Source organism: Phoxinus phoxinus (genome assembly GCF_949152265.1).
Source record: "Phoxinus phoxinus genome assembly, chromosome: 21".
In the NCBI taxonomy this organism is placed as follows: Eukaryota; Metazoa; Chordata; class Actinopteri; order Cypriniformes; family Leuciscidae; genus Phoxinus; species Phoxinus phoxinus.
Window position 1 is genome coordinate 28,970,249 of NC_136896.1, and position 23,499 is coordinate 28,993,747.

The 23,499-nt window shown below is 37.0% G+C and overlaps 1 protein-coding gene across 2 annotated transcripts; it reads right to left on the reverse strand.

The window, feature by feature from the left end:
- Positions 1-654: 654 nt before the first annotated feature.
- On the reverse strand, positions 655-23,421 carry lrrc45 (leucine rich repeat containing 45). Of its 2 annotated transcripts, none has more exons than XM_079596489.1 (18): positions 23,276-23,421; positions 22,250-22,504; positions 19,718-19,779; positions 19,536-19,606; positions 17,106-17,284; positions 15,371-15,499; positions 13,097-13,209; positions 12,958-13,016; positions 10,973-11,050; positions 10,754-10,889; positions 8,943-9,020; positions 8,749-8,860; positions 8,595-8,665; positions 7,734-7,826; positions 5,829-5,921; positions 4,941-5,114; positions 2,718-2,865; positions 655-1,306 (listed from the first exon to the last, which is right to left on the reverse strand). In XM_079596489.1, exons 2-18 carry the CDS (start codon positions 22,479-22,481, stop codon positions 1,110-1,112), a joined length of 2,025 nt encoding a protein of 674 aa, XP_079452615.1. In that variant the 5' UTR covers positions 22,482-22,504; positions 23,276-23,421; the 3' UTR covers positions 655-1,109. The 2 variants fall into 2 exon arrangements, with proteins under 2 accessions (XP_079452615.1, XP_079452616.1); XM_079596490.1 differs by having other exon boundaries at positions 4,941-5,111; positions 23,276-23,393.
- Positions 23,422-23,499: the final 78 nt, after the last annotated feature.

The window sequence follows — 23,499 nt, forward strand, 5'->3', positions numbered from 1 at the left end:
TGTCAGAATCTATTGTCAGATTGACGTTAATCTCCAACGTTGGACGGACGTTGTATTGTGGTTGAAAATCAGTTGACGTCAGAAACCAACATTAGTCGAGTTCTGACGTCAACCAGACTTTCATTTACAACCAAAATGCAACCAAACTCATCCCTGACGTTACTACTTTCTACTCAAGGACCTTGACAGAAATGTAGTGGAGTAAAAAGTACGATATTTGTCTTTCAAATGTAGTGAAGTTAAAGTAAAAGTTTCCAGAAAAAATAATACTTAAGTAAAGTACAGATACTTAAAAAGTGTACAGTACTTTGTACTTTGTCACTGTCCACCTCTGGCCGTTGCTAACGCTATGCTCTACTTTTTATAGCAGCTGTACAAGTTGGATGTTATACCACAGTAAATATTTTAAACAGTGGTGTGCTAGATGTTTGTCACATGACCTTATCACGCTTATGCATGAGAGGCTTTCAGTTATTATTACACGTGAAATAATGCCATTATGCATTTTCAGTTTGCGTTAACACATTAAAATGGAAATTATTGCACAATAAAATGGAAATATTTCTTTGTAGTACAGTACCAGTATATATATTTTCTATAAGAACCCAACACTGCAGACATATTAAGAATGAACATTATTCCACTGTGTGTGTATTCAAACAGCTTCATCAAAAGCACACATTTTATTTAATAACCAGCAGACATTACAAAAGAGAAACTTCAAAAGTAGAAAACATTTTTAAAATATACAATTTGTAAGTGCCACAGCATAAGAGCTTTGATGGACAATATGGCACATTGGGATCTGTGAAAGAGCTCTAAAAAAATAAAAAATAAAAGTAAATATTTATAAAAACTGTCAAAATGTTCTAAATAGAAAAATTGAGAAAACGAGTTCCCTGATTATTTACTAATTAAAATCCCCCCCAACTAAATTAATAAATTTAAAGGGACAAGAATGCATACTAATATTTTGTTTTGTAAGACATTTTCATACCATTTTTGCTCCAATTCATGAAAACGTGCGACTTAAATATTTAAAAGCACCGTAAACACTTGCAGTATGCAGTCGATTTATTATGCATAGTTGGAAAGCACTCCATGCGAGTTCACTTTTTGGGGCTGTAGTGTGCAAGAGGCGAGCCCTGGACGTAAGTGAGAATGGCGTTCTGGAGGAAGCTGGCTCTCTGCGCCTCGTCCTCACGAATGCGCTGGATCTCTCCTTCTCTAATGCGCAGCCGCTCGAGCAGAGAGGAGATCTCACTCTCTTTGTCCAGAAGGGCCTCTCTGTGGGCGGTGCTGAGAGCTGATCCAAAACACAAACACAGTGTCAATGAGCCGGCAACAGGCGTCGGGTTACATAAACACACAAAAGCAAGTCTTGCAGTTAGCCTTCACACATGTACAATTAGTTACATGAACCATCCAGGTATTGCAAGACACTTTTATAAACTATTTAGTGCTGGGCAACGATTAATCGCATCCAAAATAAAAGTTTAGTTAAAAATGTAGTTTTCTTGCAGGAATAACATCCATATGCTTCTGAATCCTAAATCTATCCAAACCCTTTGGTCAAAAAACCCTCAGTCAGTGTGTGTGTGTGTGTGTGTGTGTGTGTGTGTGTTAGTGAATCATGTCCGAATATAACAAAAGGGAAAATTAAACGAGACGGATGTCTAGGTTTATAAACTTGTGACTTTGTTTTCTTGCTTGCTTCACTTTGTTACTCAGAGTTTGCTTCTACCTAGTAACAGAAGGGTTTGCATATGAAGAAACAATCAAATGGGAAATAATGTAATGTATCATGTCACCTTTTGCCATGCTCCTATTCTATATAAACTGTTGTATTATCTCCTCCGGTCGTGATTAAAGCATATTCAAAGGCATTGTCTGGAGTCTGTCTAGTTAGTGAAGCTATAGTGTTATAGGAAAAGGGACGCGACGTCATCCGACTCAAAGGCAGTTGTCGACTGTAGACGCAGAGCTAGAGTATAAAGATTATTAAGTGTCGACTGTAGACGCCCCAGGTCAATTTAAGTCAGGTGCGAAAGAAGGGAAAATCTACCACAATTGTGTATCATTATTTTGTATAAGGTGAAATTTCGAAAAATTTGAATATCCTGCAAAAGTTCAAGCAGTAATTCAACTTAAAATGTAAACCTAATATATTATATAGACTCATTACATGCTTAAATTAGACATTTCAAGCCTTTATTTGTTATAATTTTGATGATTATGGCTTACAGATATGAAAACCTTTTCACAATATTCTCATTTTGAATTTGGGGTTTTCATAAGCTGTAAGCCATAATCATCACAATTATAACAAATAAAGGCTTGAAATATCTCACTTTGCATGTAATGAGTCTATATAATATATTAGTTACACCTTTTAAGTTGAATTACTGAAATAAATGAACTTTTGCACAATATTAAACATTTTTTGAGTTTCACCTGTAAATACACACATATGCATGTATATATTTAAGATTTTTATTTTATTTATATTTAAAATATTTATATATAATATAAATTATGTCTAAATATATATATACACATCCAAATATTTCTTAAATATATACATGCATATGTATGTATTTATATACAAAATAATTATACTACACACACACACATATATTATGTAAACACAAACTTTTATTTTGGATGTGATTAATCGTTGCCCAGCACTAAAACCATTATAAAGCTTCGAGGTTTACCCTTCATCTCTCTCTCCAGAGCAGAGATCTTCTCCTTCAGGCCGCTCTGTGTGGTTCTCTCAGCCTGCAGGTGACCGATCTGCTCCTGAAGCTCCACACGCACTCGGGTCACGTCTGACACCTTCTCCTGCTCTTTACCCGCAAGCTCCTGTGGTTATCACACAACAACAGGCCATTTACATTGATTGATTGATTTACATCAGGGTTATCACTGTTAACTACAACCAAAAATTATAAAAACATTAATTTCTTGAAATAAACATTAAAAGGATAACAACCCTAAAACAAATATTTTAGTTAATAATCTGTAAGACTGGGGCTTTATGGGGCTCCGGTTCATTGATTCAAGGACATTTTTAGACATTTGGGTATAAAGTGTTTTAATTCTACAATATAAGGTGTAAAAATGTCTGAGTGCTTCAGGTTGAACGGTGGCTACTGCAGTATTGGAAGTTGTGGTGCCCTGTGACGTAAGCAGGACCAGCTCACCACGCCTTGCCCACAGAGAGAGGGGTCTCAGGTGCACTTCGCTGGGCTCTGCCCACTTTTCCAGCATTTTTTAAATATTGCCAGTGGGTGGAGTCTGGCTCTAACCAGGGGTTGAGTTACCCTTTAAATTAAAATATAATAAAATAATTTAAAAAAAATCAGCTAAAGTACTAAAATAACTGAAACTTAAAGATTTAGTTCACCCAAAAATGACAATTCTGTCAGTATTTACTCACCGTCATGTTGTTCCAAACGCGTAATAATTCATTACATTTTAATTCATTACATTTATATAGCGCTTTTCTGGACACTCAAAGCGCTTTACATAGAAGTGTGAATATCCTCAACCACCACCAATGTGCAGCATCCACTTGGATGATGCGACGGCAGCCATATTGCGCCAGAACGCCCACCACACACCAGCTTACTGGTGGAGAGGAGACAGTGATGAAGCCAATCAGTATATATAGGAGGATGATTAGGAGGCCATGATGGACAGAGGCCAAGGGGCAAATTTGGCCAGGATGCCGGGGTTACACCCCTACTCTTTCGAAAGACATCCTGGGATTTTTAATGACCACAGAGAGTCAGGACCTCGGTTTAACATCTCATCCGAAGGATGGCGCTCTTTGTCAGTATAGTGTCCCCGTCACTACACTGGGGCGTTACGACCCGCACAGACCACAGGGTGAGCGCCCCCTGCTGGCCTCACTAACACCTCTTCCAGCAGCAACCTGGATTTCTCAAGAGGTCTCCCATCCAGGTACTAACCAGACTCAGCCCTGCTTAGCTTCAGTGGGCAACCAGTCTTGGGCTACAGGGTGATATGGCTGCTGGTCCACCATCACACACACGTAAGACTTTTGTTCATCTCTTTAGAACACAAATGAGGATCTTTTTGATGAAATCTGAGAGTTTTCTGACCCTACATAGACAGCAACGTTATAACCACATTCAAGGCCCAGAAAGGTAGTAAAGACATCGTTAAAATAGTTCATGTGACTCCAGTGGTTCAACCTTAATGTTATGAAGCGACGAGAATACTTTTGTGCGCAAAAAAACAACAACAAAAAAAAACGCCTTTATTCAACAATTTCTTCACTTCTATGTCAGTCTCTGATGCTGTTGACGGTGTAAACGGTGTAGCACTTCCTGGTTCTATGTCAGAACGCGGGCTCACTATTGGCCGGCTACTGCGTCGTCAGCATCACACGCATATGTCGTGATGATCACGTGACCAGCGTTGGAGACTGACACGGAAGAGAAGAAATTGTTGAATGAAGTCGTTATTTTTGTTTTTTGGCGCACACATTTTTTTTTTCATCGTCTCATTACATTAAGGTTGAAACACTGGAGTCACATGGACTATTTTAATGATGTCTTTACTACCTTTCTGGGCCTTAAACGCATTTATAACGTTGCTGTCTATGGAGGGTCAGAAAGTTCTTGGCTGTAGCTGTAATGCAGTAGTTCTTAACTAAGTGAACATACAGGGGGGTTTTAAACAAATGCATTAAAGCTAAAACAACTAAAAATAAAGATATTTTTTTTAATTTTATATCTGGAACTCAACAACTTAATTATTAACATTTGAATTATAATGATAAAACTTTCATATCGATTTTAATCTATACTTAAGTATGATTATTAATTGAATCTATCATTACTCATAATGTCTGTAAATGAAAAATAAATGGAAAGTGCTCAGTGGGGGACGTTGGAGTCGGTCAGTACCTGCTGTAGCTCGTCTATCCTGCGGCGGAGCGAGTCCATCTCGATGTTCTGCTGGCCCACTCTGGCGTGCAGCTCGGACACCGTTTGCTTCTGCTGGGTGCAGTGGTTCTGCGACTCGTCCCGGGACTGACGAACCGCTCGCAGTTTCTCCTCCAGGCTGGTCAGGTGCTGCTGCTGCAGAGCGGTCAGAAGATCGTGTGCTTTTGATGAGCAATACAATATTTATTTGTATTTACCTTTATTTTACCAGGAAATAATCAGATTATTTCAGATTCAGAATCTCTTTTTCAAGGGAGTCCTGGCCAAGACAGCAGAATAATAGTTCCATATTAAAAAATACATATACAAACATTTACCAGAAAAAGACATTTTGGCAATTTAACATAATCTCAACATAATCCCCAGCAGCTCTCAGTAACAGCACATGCATTTAGTACTCAAATAGTCCTTTATCCTCATTTTAAATTGTGTCATTGTCGGTAAATAGTCAAATTTTAGCTGATTCTGCAATTTATACCAGGAAAAAGGTGCAAAAAAAAGGCACTTTCACCGAAGACTGAAAAACACTTTCCACCATCGCGTTCGTGGGATATCATACATGATTTGCCCATATGATCTAAGATTACATTTCCTAGTAGTGACTTTAAAGGACGCTTTCCAACAGGTTTTATCGAAGTTTTTGTCCAACTCCATTGACTTGTACCTCACAGCACATCCAATACAAGTCAATGGAGTTGGACAAAAACTATGATAAAACCTGTTGGAAAGCATCTTTTGCAGCGATTTTTGTGTGAGCATATCAGTGAACACCCCTGACCACTCGGTGAGTGAAGTCTTTGTAAACGAAAGTTTAATTTGCTACTATCATCTCAAGAAGCGCTTGCATACCTCCTCCAGTCGCACTTGGGCTCGCACTTTCCCAAGCTCCTCCTCAGCTTGAGCTCTCTCGGTCACTAGAGACGCTTTCGATCTGCTGAGATCCTGCATGCAAAAGACAAACTATGAGTCAAGTGCAAATGTGATTCTTCATTCTGTGAATCTTCTTAATGTACCATTAAAAACCATGATATTCCAAAACCAATAATAAAGCAGACGTTTTAATTTTCAACTAAAAAACATGAAAAAAAATGTATTTATGGTTTTTAATTGGAATGAATAGTTCACCAAAACATGAAACTTTTTTCATTATTTACTCTCATTCCAAACCTTAATGCTGTTTTGTTTTTACAAGGAACACAAAAGTAGAATTTAACAAGTGACAAGGACATAAAAAGCATTAAAAAAACTATAAAAGTGTTTTGTTTTTTGTTTGTCATTTTTGGAGCTCAGCAGCACCTGCTCACTGTGAGCTGTCACTGCATAGCAAATGCTATTGAATGAGCACTTTTTATAACCATATATGGGTTTGGAACAAGACGAGTACATAATGACACATTGTTAATGTTTGAAAGTAATAGTGCTGCAGAGATTATGTATTTTTGTATGCAAGGCATTTTAGCACTTACGGTTTCATCGTCCCGAAGACAAATATTTTTTTTAACGTTTTTTGGTTAAATGGCTGAAATAAGATCTGTGGTAAACGCAAGCTCAACATAAAACACATCAGTGATATCTCACTAGTGATTTTTTTAACTTGTCTTCAAAAAGGCTGTTGGCTACATGGGACTACTAGTCGCTTTCACAGCCTCATTGTGTTTATAAGCGCTTTATTGCAAATTATCATAACTCAAACTCAGGGAAAATGTTTTAAAGGAACACGCCACTTTTTTTGGAAATAGGCTCATTTTCCAACTCCCCTAGAGTTAAACAGTTTAGTTTTACTGTTTTCGAATCCATTCAGCCGATCTCTGTGTCTGGCGGTAGCACTTTTAGCATAGCTTAGCATAGATCATTGAATCTGATTAGACCGTTAGCATCTCTCACAAAAAAATGACCAAAGCGCTTCTATATTTTTTTTTAAAACTTATTTTTTATAAACTTATAAAAAAATATTTAAAACTTGACTCTTCTGTAGTTACGTCATGTACTAAGACCGACAGAAAATGAAAAGTTGTGATTTTCTAGGCCAATATGTCAAGTAACTATACTCTCATTCATGTGTAATAATCAAGGAACTGTTGCCGTACCAGCAGCGCAATGATATTACACACTTAGTGCCGGTCACGCTGGAAGTTACCGAGCTGGGGACTATTTTCAGGCGCTGCGTAATATCACTGCGCTGCTGGTACGGCAGCAGTTCCTTGATTATTACGTAGGAATGAGAGTTTGAGATCTCTCATTTTTTTAAAGAGATTTGCTCCGTTTTTGCTAACGGTCTAATCAGATTCAATGATCTATGCTAAGCTATGCTAAAAGTGCTACCACCAGACCCGGAGATCGGCTGAATGGATTCGAAAACGGTAAAACTGTTTAACTCTAGGGGAGTTGAAAAATGAGCATATTTCCAGAAAAAGTGGCGTGTTCCTTTGAAGAAAGACTGAAAGAGTTATGGGAAGCTTAATGGTGATGCTGAAATCGTGACCGTGGTGTAGTTTGTTCGCTTTTTACTTCCGGAGAATGTATTCAGGCTTCATTTGTTGAAGATTATCATGATGAACAAAACATGTAAGAATCATAAACTTTAGAGCTTATTTTCTGCAATAATCCAGAAGCCAATGGACAGCTCCTATTGGGGTTTTGTCGAAGGAACCAGGGTCACGTCAACTTATGGTTTGGCCTACAAAAATACATCATCCCTGTAGCGCTCTATATTTCATTAATCTTGAGGTTAGTTTTGGGAATAATCTCGTCTACTTCTTCTAGTTGGATCCGCTGTCCCTCCAGTTTGAGGATGCGTTCTTGAAGAGCTCTTTCACTTTCTTCCTGGTGCCGTGTCAGGTGATCCACCTGCAGAGAAAAAAGGATAATATATGTTTAGCAGCAGCAACTAAAAATGTGCAGTAAGTAAAACCCACAATTGAAGGGATGGTTGAATATGATTTCCCTTTTCTAACTTTAGTTAGCGTGTAATGTTGCTGTTTGAGCATAAACAACATCTGCAAAGTTACAACGCTCAAAGTTCAAAGCAAAGGAAGATATTTGCTTTTTAAGAACTACAACAAACGGCTGGTAGGAACTACACGACATTCCTCACGGGTTAGTGACATCACTGACCCTATAATTTACATAAACCCGCCCCCTGAACACGATTTATAGATTTAAGACTAATATGCTAATCAATGACTAGAAGATAACTACACATATAAGCTACATAAATTCATCAACTAACTATTCAGAAATGTCCTGTTGCTTCTACATGTCGTCACTTTTTGAGTCTCTCCATCATTGACTGACTCCGGTTTGAACACAAAAGGCTAAAAGTTTTTTACATTTTCAGTGCGTGTCTGTGACTCTGTGTGAGTGCAAACTGTTGAAGCTCCGCCCCCTGTGCCGGGAGCAGCAGCTCATTTGCATTTAAAGAAACAGACACAAAAACTGTGTTTTTGCTCACCTTTAAAAAAAGTGACAACTTTAACATGCTATATAAAAATATCTGTGGGGTATTTTGAGCTAAAACTTCACACACACACTCTGGGGACATCAGAGACTTATTTTACATCTTGTGAAAAGGGCATTATACCACCCCTTTAAAATCTCTGGGTTTCACATCTTCACCTCCTTCTGTCGCAAACTGTCCACGTCTTCAAGTGCCTGCTTGGATCTTCTCTTCTCCATGTCCAGCCGTTCTAATGGAAGCAAGAAAACATTCCCAATTTAAAACCAATCTGAAACACAATCTATTGTACCCGAGTTGGAAGTCATGTGACACCTTCAGTTTGGGCGAGTCGCAGCTTGAGTTCAGCAGTGGTGTTTGTGAGTTCCTGCTTCAGCTCAAAGATCTGATCCTGTTGTGTTTTACATCTGCGTTCGCTCTCCTCCAGCTGTGAGTATTAAAGGATCTGCTTGAATCACACACACTCACACTCAAGACGCTCCATCATATGAAATGCTTCGTCTCTGTACCTTGTTCCGAAGCTGGAGGTTCTTCTCTGACAGACCGTTCACCTCCTTCAAAAGCTTGGCTTCCCTCAGAGCGCTATCCTACAAACCAAACACCATTAGAAATCAATTACCATAAATTAATACGAAGTTAAAAGATCTAGTATTATTTTGTTATCATCCACAAAACTTTGGAGTTGCTAAGATTTTTTGTATTTTTTGAAAGAAGTCTTTTATGCTGCATTTATTTGTAATATTGTGAAATATGATTACAAGTTAAAATAACTGTTTTCTACGTGAATATATATTTTAAAATGTAATTTACTGTAAGTTTCAGCATCAGTCTTCAGTGTCACATGACCCTTCAGAAATCATTCTAATATGATGATATCAGGCTTCCTATTTCTGAATTACATACTTTTCCAGACTCAAATTTCCAAATTATTTAACATAAATGGCTCATACAGCATTATATTTGGAAGTATAGTACAGTTAGCTGTGAATATTTTTATTTTTTTACATGCTTATATGATGAGAAGAAACCCCAAACACTTTATAACCCGAATATATTCACCTCTGATACATAAATTAGGGGTGTAACGTTTCAAATGACTCACGGCTCGGTTTTTATCATGGTTTAGGGTCACGTTTCGGTACGGTTCGGTATGTTCAGGGAATAAACGTCAAGTAAAAAAAAAAAAGAACAAATACCGTAATCAAACTGAAAGCAACAAGTTCAAGAACGAGTTCTCTTTCGCGTCTTGCCCTCGAATTTTTTTTTTGGCAAGGCTTAAATGAGTTTAGTTTAAACACAGATAGCAAGGTGTGCTGTTCAGGTCTCACCTGGACTCGCGCGCGACCAACACTCGGTAGGTTAGTTACTGTGTAAATGACTGCTCATATTAGAGCATACGCCACTCCTATTGAACAATTGAAGTCAGAATGTGTATCCATTGACAGAAACATACATTAGCCGAACTCTGTCTGTCTGTTTTATTTATGTTCAACTATTTTCAACTCGGTGCAAGTGCGTGCCGAACCTTGGGTGGAGAACGGTATGGTTTGATTTTTTACTGTGAACCGGTGCACCCCTAGCTACTGTAAATATGGTTTGATGTTGCGCGATCACCAAACGGCAAAGACACATCCTGAGTGAAGTTCAAAAGAGACTCACTTATGGCAAAAAGACAAACAGTTTTGTGTAATGAAAATGTGTGCCTTGAATTAATTCAGTTGTGTTCGACAATTACTAAATGATCGCTAAACTTTTACCATGAAAACACTCTGCTTTCATAATACATTTATTTTTAGAAAACTGAATAGGGGCAATAGTAATAAAAAAAATTCCCCATACTTATCCAGGTCTGGAAATTATTCAAATCAAATTCCATACGTTTCCAAACATATTTGCTGCTCATGAAACATTTCTGATTATCAATGTTATACTTAATATTTTTTTTCGTGATTATTTGAACAATGGAAAGTTCAAAAGAACAGAATTTATTTGAAATCTAAATTATATAAATATAAATAATACATTTAAAATAGGTTTACTGCCGCCACAACTTTTGAACGGTAGTGTATACGTGTATGTATATGTGTATAATAATATATGATAAAAATATATGTTATAAATGAACCACTTCCATTCATATATAATAATAGCCAATCTTCTTATATTAATCGGTTATATTTTTGTTTAGAATGAAAAAACATTCAAATGTATTTTTTGTGCGTGTGATTTAATAATGCATTCATCAGAGGATTAAGGACTAAAGGAAATAATCAAAAGATGAACCTGTAACGTGGTGTAAAAACTGGATGTTTCTGAATACCTCCTGCACTTTCTTGACCTCTCTGGACTGTCTGTCTCTGAGCTCGGTTTTCTCCAGTTTAACTCGAGTCAGCAGCTCGCCCAGGTCATGAGTCTTCTGCTCCGACAGAGCAAGAGCGGCCTCCGTCATCTGCAGTCTGAACAACACACACTTCACCTTCGTGAAAACATCCCACAGTACAAAAACACAACTTAACGTAGAACATGTATGGATGCCTACTTGGCTGTGAGAGAATTCACAGATGATTTCTGCTCGCTCAGTGCTTCTTTTAACTGCCCGAGACGTAGTGATGAATTCCTGCAAGAAATCCAAATCATCATTTGATCATTTTCATCTGGCTTGATGAAAGTTTTACTTTTAAAAAACACATTGAAGCTCTCGCTATGAAACTTAAATTCACTTTGGCATTCTTATATAGATTAAAATCTTGCTTTTTTAGAACTGTAAGAAAAAGACTGGTTGCAGGACTATAGTTCTGTCTCAGATAGATTATGGAGATATCATCAATCAGTTTGCTTGTCCATCTACTCTGTCAATACTAGACCCTCTCTTCATCATGCGGCTCTTAGGTTCATTACTAATGCTGGCTATCAGACACATCACTGCATCTTATACAATATGGTAAATTGGCCGTCACTTAAATCGTGCCGGATGCGACATTGGCACATTTTTATTTATAAAGCGATTTTAGGTATCTTGCCGTCTTATATTTGTTTAAAATTTGTTCGTTCTCAAAGTACATATCAATTAAGATCTAGTGATGTGCTACTTTTTAAGGTACCAAGAATGAGAACAGAAGCAGGAAAGAGGGTCCTTACTATGGTCCTTCGTCCTGGAATGACCTCCAGTCTAGACTTAAGATTGGTGCGTTAATTTCCTTAGCTGCTTTAAAAAAAAGAATATCTGATATGTGGACGGACATGTGCAATTGTTTTAATTAATGGTGGGTGGATATTGACTTCTAGCACTTATTTCGTTTGTTTATATATTACAGTTTTTCTCGATTGCTTAAACACATTTCTTGAAACTATGCCTCGTATTCTCAAAACAGTAAACACAAATCCATTACGTCTCACCCAATTCTCCAAACTTCCTATTTTCAGGTCAAAATGAAACTTTACACTCAAAACCATTCACTCTTGCTGAAAAAACAAACTTTGCCCTCAGACAGGACACACAAGCCCTCAAAATCACACACACAACAACATAGTCTTACACACTGGTGCAATAAATTCAAAACAACATTTTCAAAACTGGTAAGATATGTTGCTTGTGCTCACACTCTGTGTGACTGTACGACTGCTGGCCTTTTCTTGCAAGAAAATAAACCTCATCAAAGACAATTGGAAATGTTTGTCTCTTATTCAGTGATAGAATTTTGTTTGCCACCACACCTCCTGAAGGTTCTGATGATGGAGGCGACGGTGAAGCGACTCAACTTTGGCCTTACTCGTAGACCAGCCCCCCTCATAGTCATACCATATACTTTGGGACATGGTCACCTAAAGTGGCTTGAATTTCATCCGAGAATGCTTGTCTTCTTGCCCTTCCTCCTCCTCCTCCTCCTCCTCCTCCTCCTCCTCCTCCTCCTCCTCCTCCTCCTCCTCCTCCTCTTCCTCTTCCTCCTCGACCTCTTTCTTCATGTCTTTCTGGATCCATTGTTCCAAAACTCAATAAACTGATTCGGGCCCTTTTATCTATCTATTGAAGGATCTGATTGACGCGTGTTAAATTTGGACTCTTAGTGTTTTCACCTGGGTAATTGTGTGCTAACTGAGCTGAAGCTGTGCTGACTTGAGTGAACAATATTGAATACTAGTGCTTTCTAAATGGCCACATGGTGTAGGCAATGAGAAATTAAGGGATTTGTGTTTATAGTTTAGTGAAAAGGGTGTGCTTTTTGATAAATGGCATTATGGTTTTGAAATTTTAGTTCAAAAGCCTGGTTATAGTGTTTAAGCAATCGAGAAAAACTGTAAAACCTCATTGCATCTTCACATGCAAATATTTTGTATATTTTTGCGTAATTCTGCTTTGTATTTTATATTGTAATTTATTGTTTTGTAACCTGTGATTGAACGTGCTACACAGGACTCCCTTGTAAACGAGACTGTCTCAATGGGACTTTTCCTGTTTAAATAAAGGTTATAATAATAAATTTAGTCACCCAAAAAGCAGGTTTGGTTCAACTTAGTAACACTAACCTGCTGCTTCTTCCCATCTCGTCTTTCTGTCTGTCAATGGTATCCATGAGACTAAGAAACTTCAGGCCACATGTGGAGAGAAGGGCTGTTAGTCGTCAATCCACCCACAGTTAAAGTGAACAATCGCAGCCGCCCTCACCTGTCGGCCCTTCTCCTCCTTCAGGAGCTGGATCTCTTTGCTGAGCACTTGAGTCCTGCTCCGGCTGTCTCGGAGTGTCGACTGCCTGTCTGCATTGTGATTCATGGACTGTTCTGGGAATAAGAATAAGAAGTGTAAACAAATGTAAGGCATCTTTACACAGGCATGCTAATGTTTCTCTAAAACGTCTCTTTAGCTTTTTCTGTAGCTGGGCCAAGCCTCTGGAACAAGCTACCTGCTGATATACCTCTTGGGCCTCTTTAAGGCTAAGCTTAAGTCTTATTTATTTAGACTGGCTTTTAATTCATAGCAGTTGTTGTGGCATTTTGTGTTTTCTTTGTGGCATATATTTTTTTGCACTTTGGTTCACCTTGAGTGTTGTAAAGGGCTGTATAAATAAATGTTGATTGACTAATTTAGGCGCGTTTCCATTACAGATTTGTGCAAAACATTTACACATTTTTTCTAAACGTCGGCAAAAAACGATTGTGAAATTACGCCGTTTCCATAAACCGATGTTATGCGACTAAAACTTAATTTTTTCCTCTCGCTATAAGTCATTCCAAAAATCATGGCAACGGACATTGGTAGGTTTATGTATATCTCAGCCACCGCACTGGCCATTATTATTAATCGAATGAGACGTGTGTGTGTGTGTGTTATCAAAGCATTAATGGCAAGGAAAGTCCCTTATACTTGTGAGTGTTTCTGGGTGTTTCTCCCTCATTTCTGCTTCGAGGTCTTGATTGTGGCATTTCTTTGAGGTTTGTAATCCAGTATTCCTGTAATTCTTTTGTCTTTTATGAATTTAATAAAGATTTCTGTCTCGTATTCTGTCCAAACACACCGCGTCTACGTCAGGTGACTGTAAATGTGCAAAAACTGTTTCCATTGGAGTTATGCGGAATATTTATTTTTTGAAATTGCCTGAAAAACCACCTTATGCGAGGGTAAAAACTTTTTTGCAATAAATGGGAGTTTTTGCGAAATTGATGCGTTTCCATTGGGCATATTTTCAATTCGCAATTTCAATTTGCGCAATTTAAAGGGTAATGGAAACTCGGCTTCTGTCTGCTCAAAATTCTGTGTAAAGACGCAAGATTTGTTCTTATAAAAAAAAATCTTCGTATTAAAACTGCAGTAAGTGATTTCTGAGAAATGCCGTTGAAAGCGGATTGGACAGAGCACCACAACACACACACTTGTAGCCAATCAGCAGTAGGGGGCGTGTCCACTCATGATGGGGGAGGAGAGAGCAAGAGGGAGATTTGAAAAAAAGACTGTAGAAAAAGAGATTGCTGAGAGACATTACAAAAGAGAAAAGCTCATAAGAATATCACTGGAAAAAGATCAGGCAAGAGCTTTAGGACCCGTGTTGATATTAGCAAAGCTTTCCAGCGCTGGGGAGACCTAAGCAGGACGGCCTGAAAACAGACGCAGAGATTGTGTTGTTTCTGCTCCATGTGTGAGTACACAGCTGTGTTTCACAGAATCAAGATCTGCTGTTGTTGTAATGTAAGCTATAGTAACAGGACAGTTTTGAGTGTCATTGCTTGTCTGGAGCTGCTGGTGACTAACCACCAACTCTTGCTTGCATATATTCTTGTGTACAGTATGTTCAGTGTTTGTTCTTCCTTGTCGTCCGTTCTTTATTTTTGCATTATTTTTCGCGAAGATTGCAAATATCAACAAGGTTTCTCAGAAATCGGTACTCAGTACTGCACCTTTACAGCAAGACACTACAGGTAAAACCATTGTTTTTCAGCCACTGGTCAGTTTTGAGATCTTCTTTCAGACTATTAGAAAGAAAACATCCAAAGTGCACATTTAAGTGTTGTGTGTCTGTAAATTTCGATTACAATACATATCTGTAAAAAGCATTTTACAGTTTTATGCCAATCTATATTATGAATGTTTTTGCAGAGGAGTTTGTTCATTTATATAATACTTTATTCCTAAAATCATGGTGAATTTTCTCATTTTTTTCATTGATTTATGCAATGATAAAAATCCAAAATCCTCCATGTAAAAACCTTGAATACGTCAACAAAATGAAACAAGAATTTTGAACCCGGCTTTATCCAGTGTTCAGATTTCTGTTCTGTAAATGTATGCAAAAATATTATTGCCTTACCATTTAAAAAACATTATAATACAAAACAATTGTCTTAATGTGATTAATCATCCAGGGAAAGTATGGTGAGATCTACCCTATTCACCTGTAGTGTCTTGCCTTAAATGTGTGTAACATCTGCGGTCGAGAATCAGCCTCACCGATGGCTCTGAGCGTGTCACTGGGAATGTTGTTTCCAGCCATCTCCAGTTTGACCAGTGTGCGGTTCTGTTGCATTGCCTCCAGCAGAGACCGGCCTCCCAGCAGCCCCATGTTGTTCCATCTGACATCTGCAAACACATCAGACTCGACTTATGATTTTCAACAATACTTTTATATACAGGTGAAACCCGAAAAATTTGAATATGGTGCAAAAGTTCATTTATTTCAGTAATTCAACTTATAAGGTGAAACTAGTAGACTCATTACATGCCAAGTGAGATATTTCAAGCCTTTTTTTTGTTATAATTTTGATGATTATGGCTTACAGCTTATGAAAACCCCAAATTCAAAATTATTAGATTGTGAAAAGGTTTTCATAGCTGTATAATCATCAAAATTATAACTAATAAAGGCTTGAAATATCTCACTTTGCATGTAATGAGTCTATATAATATATTAGTTTCACCTTAATTCACTAGTTAAATTACTAAAATAAAATAAACTTTTGCACGATATTGTAATTTTTCAAGTTTCACCTGTATATACTGCACTCAAAAGGAACCATTTCTAGACCAGTGGATCTCAACCTTTTGATTTCATTGTTCATTTGAAGGCCCTCCTCATTCACAATTTCTACATTAGCTTGGCATAACTAGAAATATGTATATTATTTGTTATAAAATTAACCAAATAATAAGAAATATCATGATTTTTAGTTGTTTTAGCTTATTTTCATGGTTATTTGAAATACTTTGAAGTCATCTTGAGGCCCCCGGTTGAGAGCCACTGTTAAACAACAATAATTATTGTAGAGCTGAGCATCAATAGAAAAATGAACATGCTTTTCAAGACTTTTTGAAATGTAACCATTTTACATTATAGTTTCCAGGTCAGAAATCATCCTTTTAAAATTCCCTGATATTTTCAGGCTTTTTTCATGTCTGCACAAATTACGTCCTGGACTTTCAGATGCTTAGATCAATAATAATTAAGTTTTACTACAAAGGCTGTAATGAATTAATTAATTACATACATGTATGATGTTATAAATATGTCTATTTCAAATAAATGCTGCTCTTTTGTTCTTTCTATTCATTAAAGAATCCTGAAAATAAATCAGAGTTTCCATAAAAATGTGAAATTGTTTTCAACACTGATAATAATTATAAATGTTTCTTGAGCATCAAATCAGCATATTAGAATTATTTCTAAAGGATCATGTGACACTGAAGAATGGAGTAATGATGCTGAAAATTCAGCTTTGATCACAGGAATAAATTACAGTTTATATTCAACTAGAAAATAGTTATTTTAAATTGTAATAATATTTCACAATATCACTGTTTTTATTGTATTTTGATCAAATAAATGTAGCCTTGGTGAGCAGAAGAGACTTTTGAAAACATTAAAAAAAATCTTACAGACCCAAAGGGTGTATTGAGGCATCAATAGGGCATATCAGTTACTGATTTAAAATAAAATAAAAAGTTAGACCTGTTAACATTCATAAAAAGCATATTATATATTTAAATGATTCAATTTATTAATAAAGATGTGCATACAGACAAAAGCCAAAGATTGAGAAATATTGCACACCACCACCACACAGTTGCAATAGCACAATAAGGTTTAAAAAAAGAGCGACTGGCATCTTGCTAAACATTTATATTTCATCAGGACAACACGCAGTGCTTATTGGCAGACAGTGAGTGTGTAATGTGTTGTTTGGCTCACCCAGCTCCTGCAGAGTGCTGTTCCTCTTGAGCGCCACACACAGCTCCGCGGCCCCCTGGTGGTTCATCTGATTGTTGCGCAGGTCGAGCTGGGTGAGAGAGGTGCTGGACGCCAGACCTTCACAAAAGATGGAAAATCCCTCCTCCCACATTCCCAGAGCATTCCACTCCAGCACAAGTCTCCAGGCAAAACAGAAATAATCCTTTTATATTTTACAATATTTCCAACAGAACTAAATCCTAAAAGATTTTTTTGGAGATTAAATGATGGTGGCAAACAAAGTAAAACCCTTTTAGACTAATATTAAAGGATAATTCCGGTATTTAACACCTTGAGTCTATATTGTAGTTTGTTTTGGATGAACAAGAGTGGTGGACACAATTTTTTTTGACAATGGTTCCTCTCTCGAGTTTTTGACTATAAAAGAATTGGCCATGGACCCATTTACAGTTTTTTACAATCGCTATGACAGTTTTTTTCAATACATTTAACAAGTTTCCTAAACTCTTATCACGGTTAGCACAACATCCGTCTTTGTAGGCTATACAATTAACACATTTCTTGTTGCTTTGACACAAAATGCATACAGTTAACACAAATTTAAAATGCTTGAACTTCTTTTACACACAAGCTCAACCAATACCAAAACAATGTAATTTTACTGCCAAATTTACAAATGCTTTCACACTGTATGTCAGAACAGATAACATCATGTTCTAAACATAACTTATAGGCTAAAGTCAAAGTGAACAGCTGTTCATATTGTGAATTGAAACACAAATATATTCCCTGTATTTTATTCCATTGCTACTGAGAAACAGCTTATTGAAGTTATGCAAATATATAAATCACAGCTGATTCCCATCCAGAAGCACATTCAGGTATTGAGGTTCTTTCAATCGCATGATCAAATGTTCTAAAAGAGGACTCTTTGGGCTGATCTTGTGGGGAAAAGGAACAATATGGAGCAACACAAAGAGAGAAAGAAAGAAAGAAAGAAAGAAAGAAAGAAAGAAAGAAAGAAAGAAAAATGCCTGCACGGGGGGAGAGGAAGACGAGTACCAGGACAAGGGAGAGGTATATCTTGCAGAAATGTTCTTTTGCAAATAAAGTCTTTACTGCAGCAATTCTGTCTCTGTGTTTTTTTTTTCATAAACTGTACATAAAGCTACTCTGAGATGGTCATACATTTTTTTGTATTGAATTTCTGCAGCAAAAGAAAAGAAATGCATGCATTTACTCAACAAAACAAAAATGTAGAGAAAAATGTATATTCAATACAATATACTGTCTATTGTATAAGGGCAGACCTGACACATAACATAATGCAGTTTCTGTAATTTCAGCTGATGTTAGTGTTTTTTTTGTCATTGTGTTATGATTGACTACATGTTCCTGTTGGAAGAGAACATGTGTTAGTGTTTTGAATAATTTTTTGATTTTGAAACATGTTTGCAGTGTTTTGTTAGACATAGTGTAATGTGTTAGTGTATTATTGTATTTTGAAAATTAGTTTTGGAGTTTAGTTTACAATGTGTGATTTTGAGCATGAAATTAACCGTTTTGCCAATTGTGTGTTTTAGGTGTGTTGGTGTGTTAAGAGTTTAGGAAAATTGTTAAATGTATTGAAAAAAACTGTCATAGCGATTGTAAAAAACTGTAACATTGGAGTCAATGGGCATGTCCGAAAATGTCATTAAAACAACTTTTTAACATTAGTTTTCAAAACTGTGCAACTCACCGAGTTCCAGAAACAAAAAGTGTTGCGAACAAAAAGTGTTGCGAAATACAGTTTCTGTCGTGTTTTATTCGTCATTTTGTAAAATCCCATTGAATTCTGTTGAAGGACTGAGTGCTCGTTAATATAAATGCGCTAACGGAAGTGGTCGGGAGTGTGCTAACGCTTCAGATTCAAATATTGAGCGGAAGTTACACGGTTGTGAAGTGTCTGAAAAAATAGTTCCACTATAGCAAAATAAACGGATTGGAATCATATATTGCGACGATATATTGTTTATAATCATCAACGAACACCACTAACCACTCGGTGAGTTTAACAGTTTTGTAAACGAACATTATTGGCTGTTTTAATGACATTTTCGGACATGGCCATTGACTCCAATGTTAAATGGGTCCATGGCCAATTCTATTATAGTCAAAAACTCGAGAGAGGAACCATTGTCAAATAAATGTTGTCCAGCACTCTTGTTCATCCAAAACAAACTACAATATAGACTCAAGGTGTTAAATACCGGAATTATCCTTTAACTCTTATGCTATGACGTGGTCATTTTTGTTACTGAATCAGAATGGCCCCCCACTCGCAAAAATTTTTTTTGTGCCAGATACATAGTTGCATGTTATTTAAAAAAAAAACATCGCAATTGTATTGTTTTAATTAATTTTTTTTTTTAATTGAAAATCCCTCACCTGCGCAGCGTCTTGTTCCTCACTAATAACTGGCCCAAAGCCTCAGCTCCTGTTCCTCTCATGTTGTTGCCCTGAAGAGAAAGTATGCGTTTAGGAAATGCATTACAGACTAAGTCTACATTTAAAAGCAAGAGACAGACCTGTAAAATATGCACATATATTAATGCATAATTTAAATTCACCTTCAGGTCCAAAACTTTCACTGTGGTGTTGGAGCAAAGCCCATTGAGAAGCAGCTTGGCTCCTGTAGATGGCAGGAAGAGTGTGAGTGCTTTTGAGTGTTCACTCATTCAAACTGCTGGTTTCTTTTATATGCTATTTCTTACCTTTGTAGATATGGAAATCATTGATTAAAAAGGAGTAAGTTCAAATGCTCGATTGAATATTCCCTTTCATGCATTGTTTAATATAGCCGTTTGTGAAGGTAAAAGGTCTGCAAAGTTTCAAAGATCAAAGTGCATGAAGTGAAATACAAATATTCATCATTTTATCTTACATGTACAGTTGTGATTGTGATAAAGACACCCCAAGCGGTTTGCTGGCTAAATTAGTCCCTGTGTCAAAAAGAAAGTTATTGTTTCCCAAAAGAATGAACCAATTGTGAACTGATTGAAACGAGTCATTACTTCCTGTTACAAACCAACGTAGGTTTGTTACACACACGTTCCGCGATGTAAGGGGTCGACCAATCACAACAGACTGGGCCATCTGACCAATCAGAGCAGGCTTTCGGAAAGCAGGGGTTTAGAGAGACCGGATCCTTTATCGAACCGTTTCAGACACTGATTCTGCAATGTATATTATGAGGAAATTGAAAGGTCCCGTTTTTCCTGTGTTTTTGAAGCTTTGATGGTGTTTACAGTGAGCAATATAACATGTGTTCATGTTTCGCGTGTAAAAAAACACAGTATTTTCCACAAAATTTACTTATCTGTATACCGCTGTTTTCACTATCCTAAAAACGGGCTGATGACTTCCTTGTTCTATGAAGTCCCTCCTTCAGAAATACGTAACGAGTTCTGATTGTGCCAGCGGTTCCTGTGTTGTGATTGGACAGCAGCTTAGCGCACGTTGCCCGGAAAGGTCACGCCTCTTACCATAACGTGGAGATGCATGCGCATGTTATTGTAGGTGATTTGACTCCGGGATGAAAATAACAGCGTCTCGACGACATGGCGACAAACACTCTACAAACGCAACTCTTCCTCTTCTCTGTAGGAGCGCAACAAGACCACGCCCCTTTTTGTGTATTCCTGTGTGCGGAGGTTAGTCAAAAAACTGTTCTAGTGACGTCATTAAAGCAGGAAGTAGAGGATGTAGTCCAGACCGGCCGTTCGCTGTAGGCTTTGAAAGGGGACTTCTGTTAAATCAAATATCTCGCTTGGCATTGAACTTTGAGCTTTATAATTTTACAGGTATTATTTATGCTCTAGCAGCAACATTACACACTAGCTAAAGTTTAAAAAATGGGATCACGAAGAACAGGACCTTTAAGTTTTGTAAAGACGTCAATTTTGCACCTGGAGCTTGAGGTAAGTAGTTTTAAAGTTTAGCCTCATGTCACGTTGATCAATGCGCCGTTTCATGTTGCATTTTTATTGGCTAGTCAGTAGATGTAGGTCGTAGCAGCAAACACACGGTGAGATGATCATGATAAAGTTCTGACACTGTCTGAATATGATCACAGGCTATATTTGGTCATAAGACCGTGATAATGGCCGTCTTTGAACCTCTCACTGTACGACCAGCGTTTAGGAGCCACGAGCACAGAAACCGCCACGATTCATCATCTTTAGTCTGAGACAGCCCAAAAATCATACAATGTGTACCAGGCATAAAAGATCCATGCTAAGTTTTCAGATTTTGAATAAATGTCACAAAACTGTCCAAGAACAAGTCCAGGTCATATTTCACTCAAAACCAAAAGAAAAAACGAAGAAATTACATTTTGCATTATCTTATAAAGCGCATTTATATATCATATATATGTGACCCTGGACCACAAAACCAGTCACATGGAGCAATTTTATGAAGTTGAGATTTATACATCACATGAAAGCTGAATAAATAAGCTTTCCATTGATGTATGGTTTGTTAGGATACAACTATTTGAAAATTATTATTTTTTTTCATTTCTCTTTTATTCTTTTCATGAAAATGCATTGTTTGTACTAATCACATACAATTCACTTACATTACATTAAAAGTAAAATCTGGAATCTGAGGGTGCAAAAAAAACGAAAACATTGAGAAAATCTCCTTTAAAGTTGTGCATTTATGTTCACGATTGTGCTGCATTCACTCACAAAAATAAATGTTTTATTTATTTATGGTAGGAAATTTACAAAATGTCTTCATGGAACATGATCTTAATATCCTAATGATTTTTGCCATAAAAAAAATAAATACATAATTTTGACCCATACAATGTATTGTTAGCTATTGCCACAACTATACCCGTGCGACTTCTGACTGGTTTTGTGATCCAGGGTCACATATTGTTAGATTTATAATTATTTGTATTCATTTATTTTGTATTGTGACTATTTTCATGGCACATTTTACTGATACATTCTAATTTATGCAGATCTTAACAGTAATTTTTACAACTGCCATAAAATGAATCTACAAAAAAAATAGTGACAATGCAAAAAACGGTCCTACAAACTGACTTTTTTTTAGCTTTATGCAAAATACAATTTTCTGCGAGTTACCTTCCTCGCTGAGCATGCAGTCGCTGAGGATGATCTCAGTGAAGAGCGTGTCGTTCTGCAGTGCTCTTCCCAGCACGCCGCAGGTGTCCACGCCGACGCTCTGCCCGCTCAGGTCCAGTCGACAGACGCCCGTCACCGTTCTCGCGTCGTGCAGTTGAGCCAGCACTGATTCCTGAGTGTCTATTCCTCCCTCCTTACACAGCCTCAGGTACGACCTCCTGAAGTCCTCCATGACCTCCGTGACCTCTCACTGGGCTGTGGAGAAAAGAAAATGTAAAACACACCAGGAGAGAAAGTTATTGAAATAGCAAGCGTCATCAAAATGAATTACAATCTCCTTTTATTTGCATTTTAAACTGTCCAATCCATTAACTCAACCTCTTTATGGCATTGAGGTTTTGGTCACACTTTATATGTGTATGTACATCAATAATGTTAGGTACAATGTACTTCTTGTGTCCGTGTTGTAAAACACTTTTGGGATACAGTTATGGTTAGGGACAGGTTTGGTGGTATTGGTATTGGGTGGGTTAAAGGGTAAGGGAAGGTCAACATTGTTATTATAGATTTAATTACACGCAGGTATATATATATATATATATTTTAATATAAGTGCAATGTAAAAACCTGTATGTACACAGTAAGTGCATTTTATCAAATGATTAATTTAAAAAGTACATAGCAGTTAAAGACACTTAATGTAAAGTGTGACCGAGTTTTTTTATTATTATTATTTATGAAAAACAAATTCAAGACGGTTACAAAGTAGCATACTGGAATATTTACTAATCTCCCAAAATACATGCTTATTAGACAAAAAAAAAAAAAAACCGGGAATTAATATATTATAATGTATTTCCCATTTGTGATAAAAGGGTTAAAGAAATAAAATAAACATCTCTTCAAGCAGACATAAGTTAAGTTACGTTGATTGCATTTACTTACAATCGAGTCTTGCATGCGTGCAAAAAATAATTTGCAACAGTCGGTTTACATGAGATGAAGAGTCATAACATGACAACTAACCTTTCTTTCTGCCGTCAAAATGCATTACTTTATTCAGGGTTGTAGCAGCAAATGTTGTTCAGCCTCTTATCTTCACTATTGTTTCGTTTGACAGTTTAAAGTATCCAGGAAGAGAAACGACTTCCGGTTTGAAACTACAGAATTGTGGGAAATGTAGTTTTAGATGAGTTCAATATTGCGCTAAATTTCAAGAAGCAAGGCAGCAACTTAGCAAGATTTCTATG

Bases quoted from the DNA above. Each gene is read 5' to 3' on its own strand.
- lrrc45 (XM_079596489.1), bottom strand. From the start codon at position 22,481: ATGGAGGACTTCAGGAGGTCGTACCTGAGGCTGTGTAAGGAGGGAGGA. The intron at 10,890-10,972 runs GTAGGCATCCAT...TGTGTTGTTCAG, and splicing joins GTGAATTCTCTCACAGCCAA to ACTGCAGATGACGGAGGCCG. The intron at 5,115-5,828 runs GTATGCAAGCGC...ACCGCTCTGCAG, and splicing joins CCCAAGTGCGACTGGAGGAG to CAGCAGCACCTGACCAGCCT.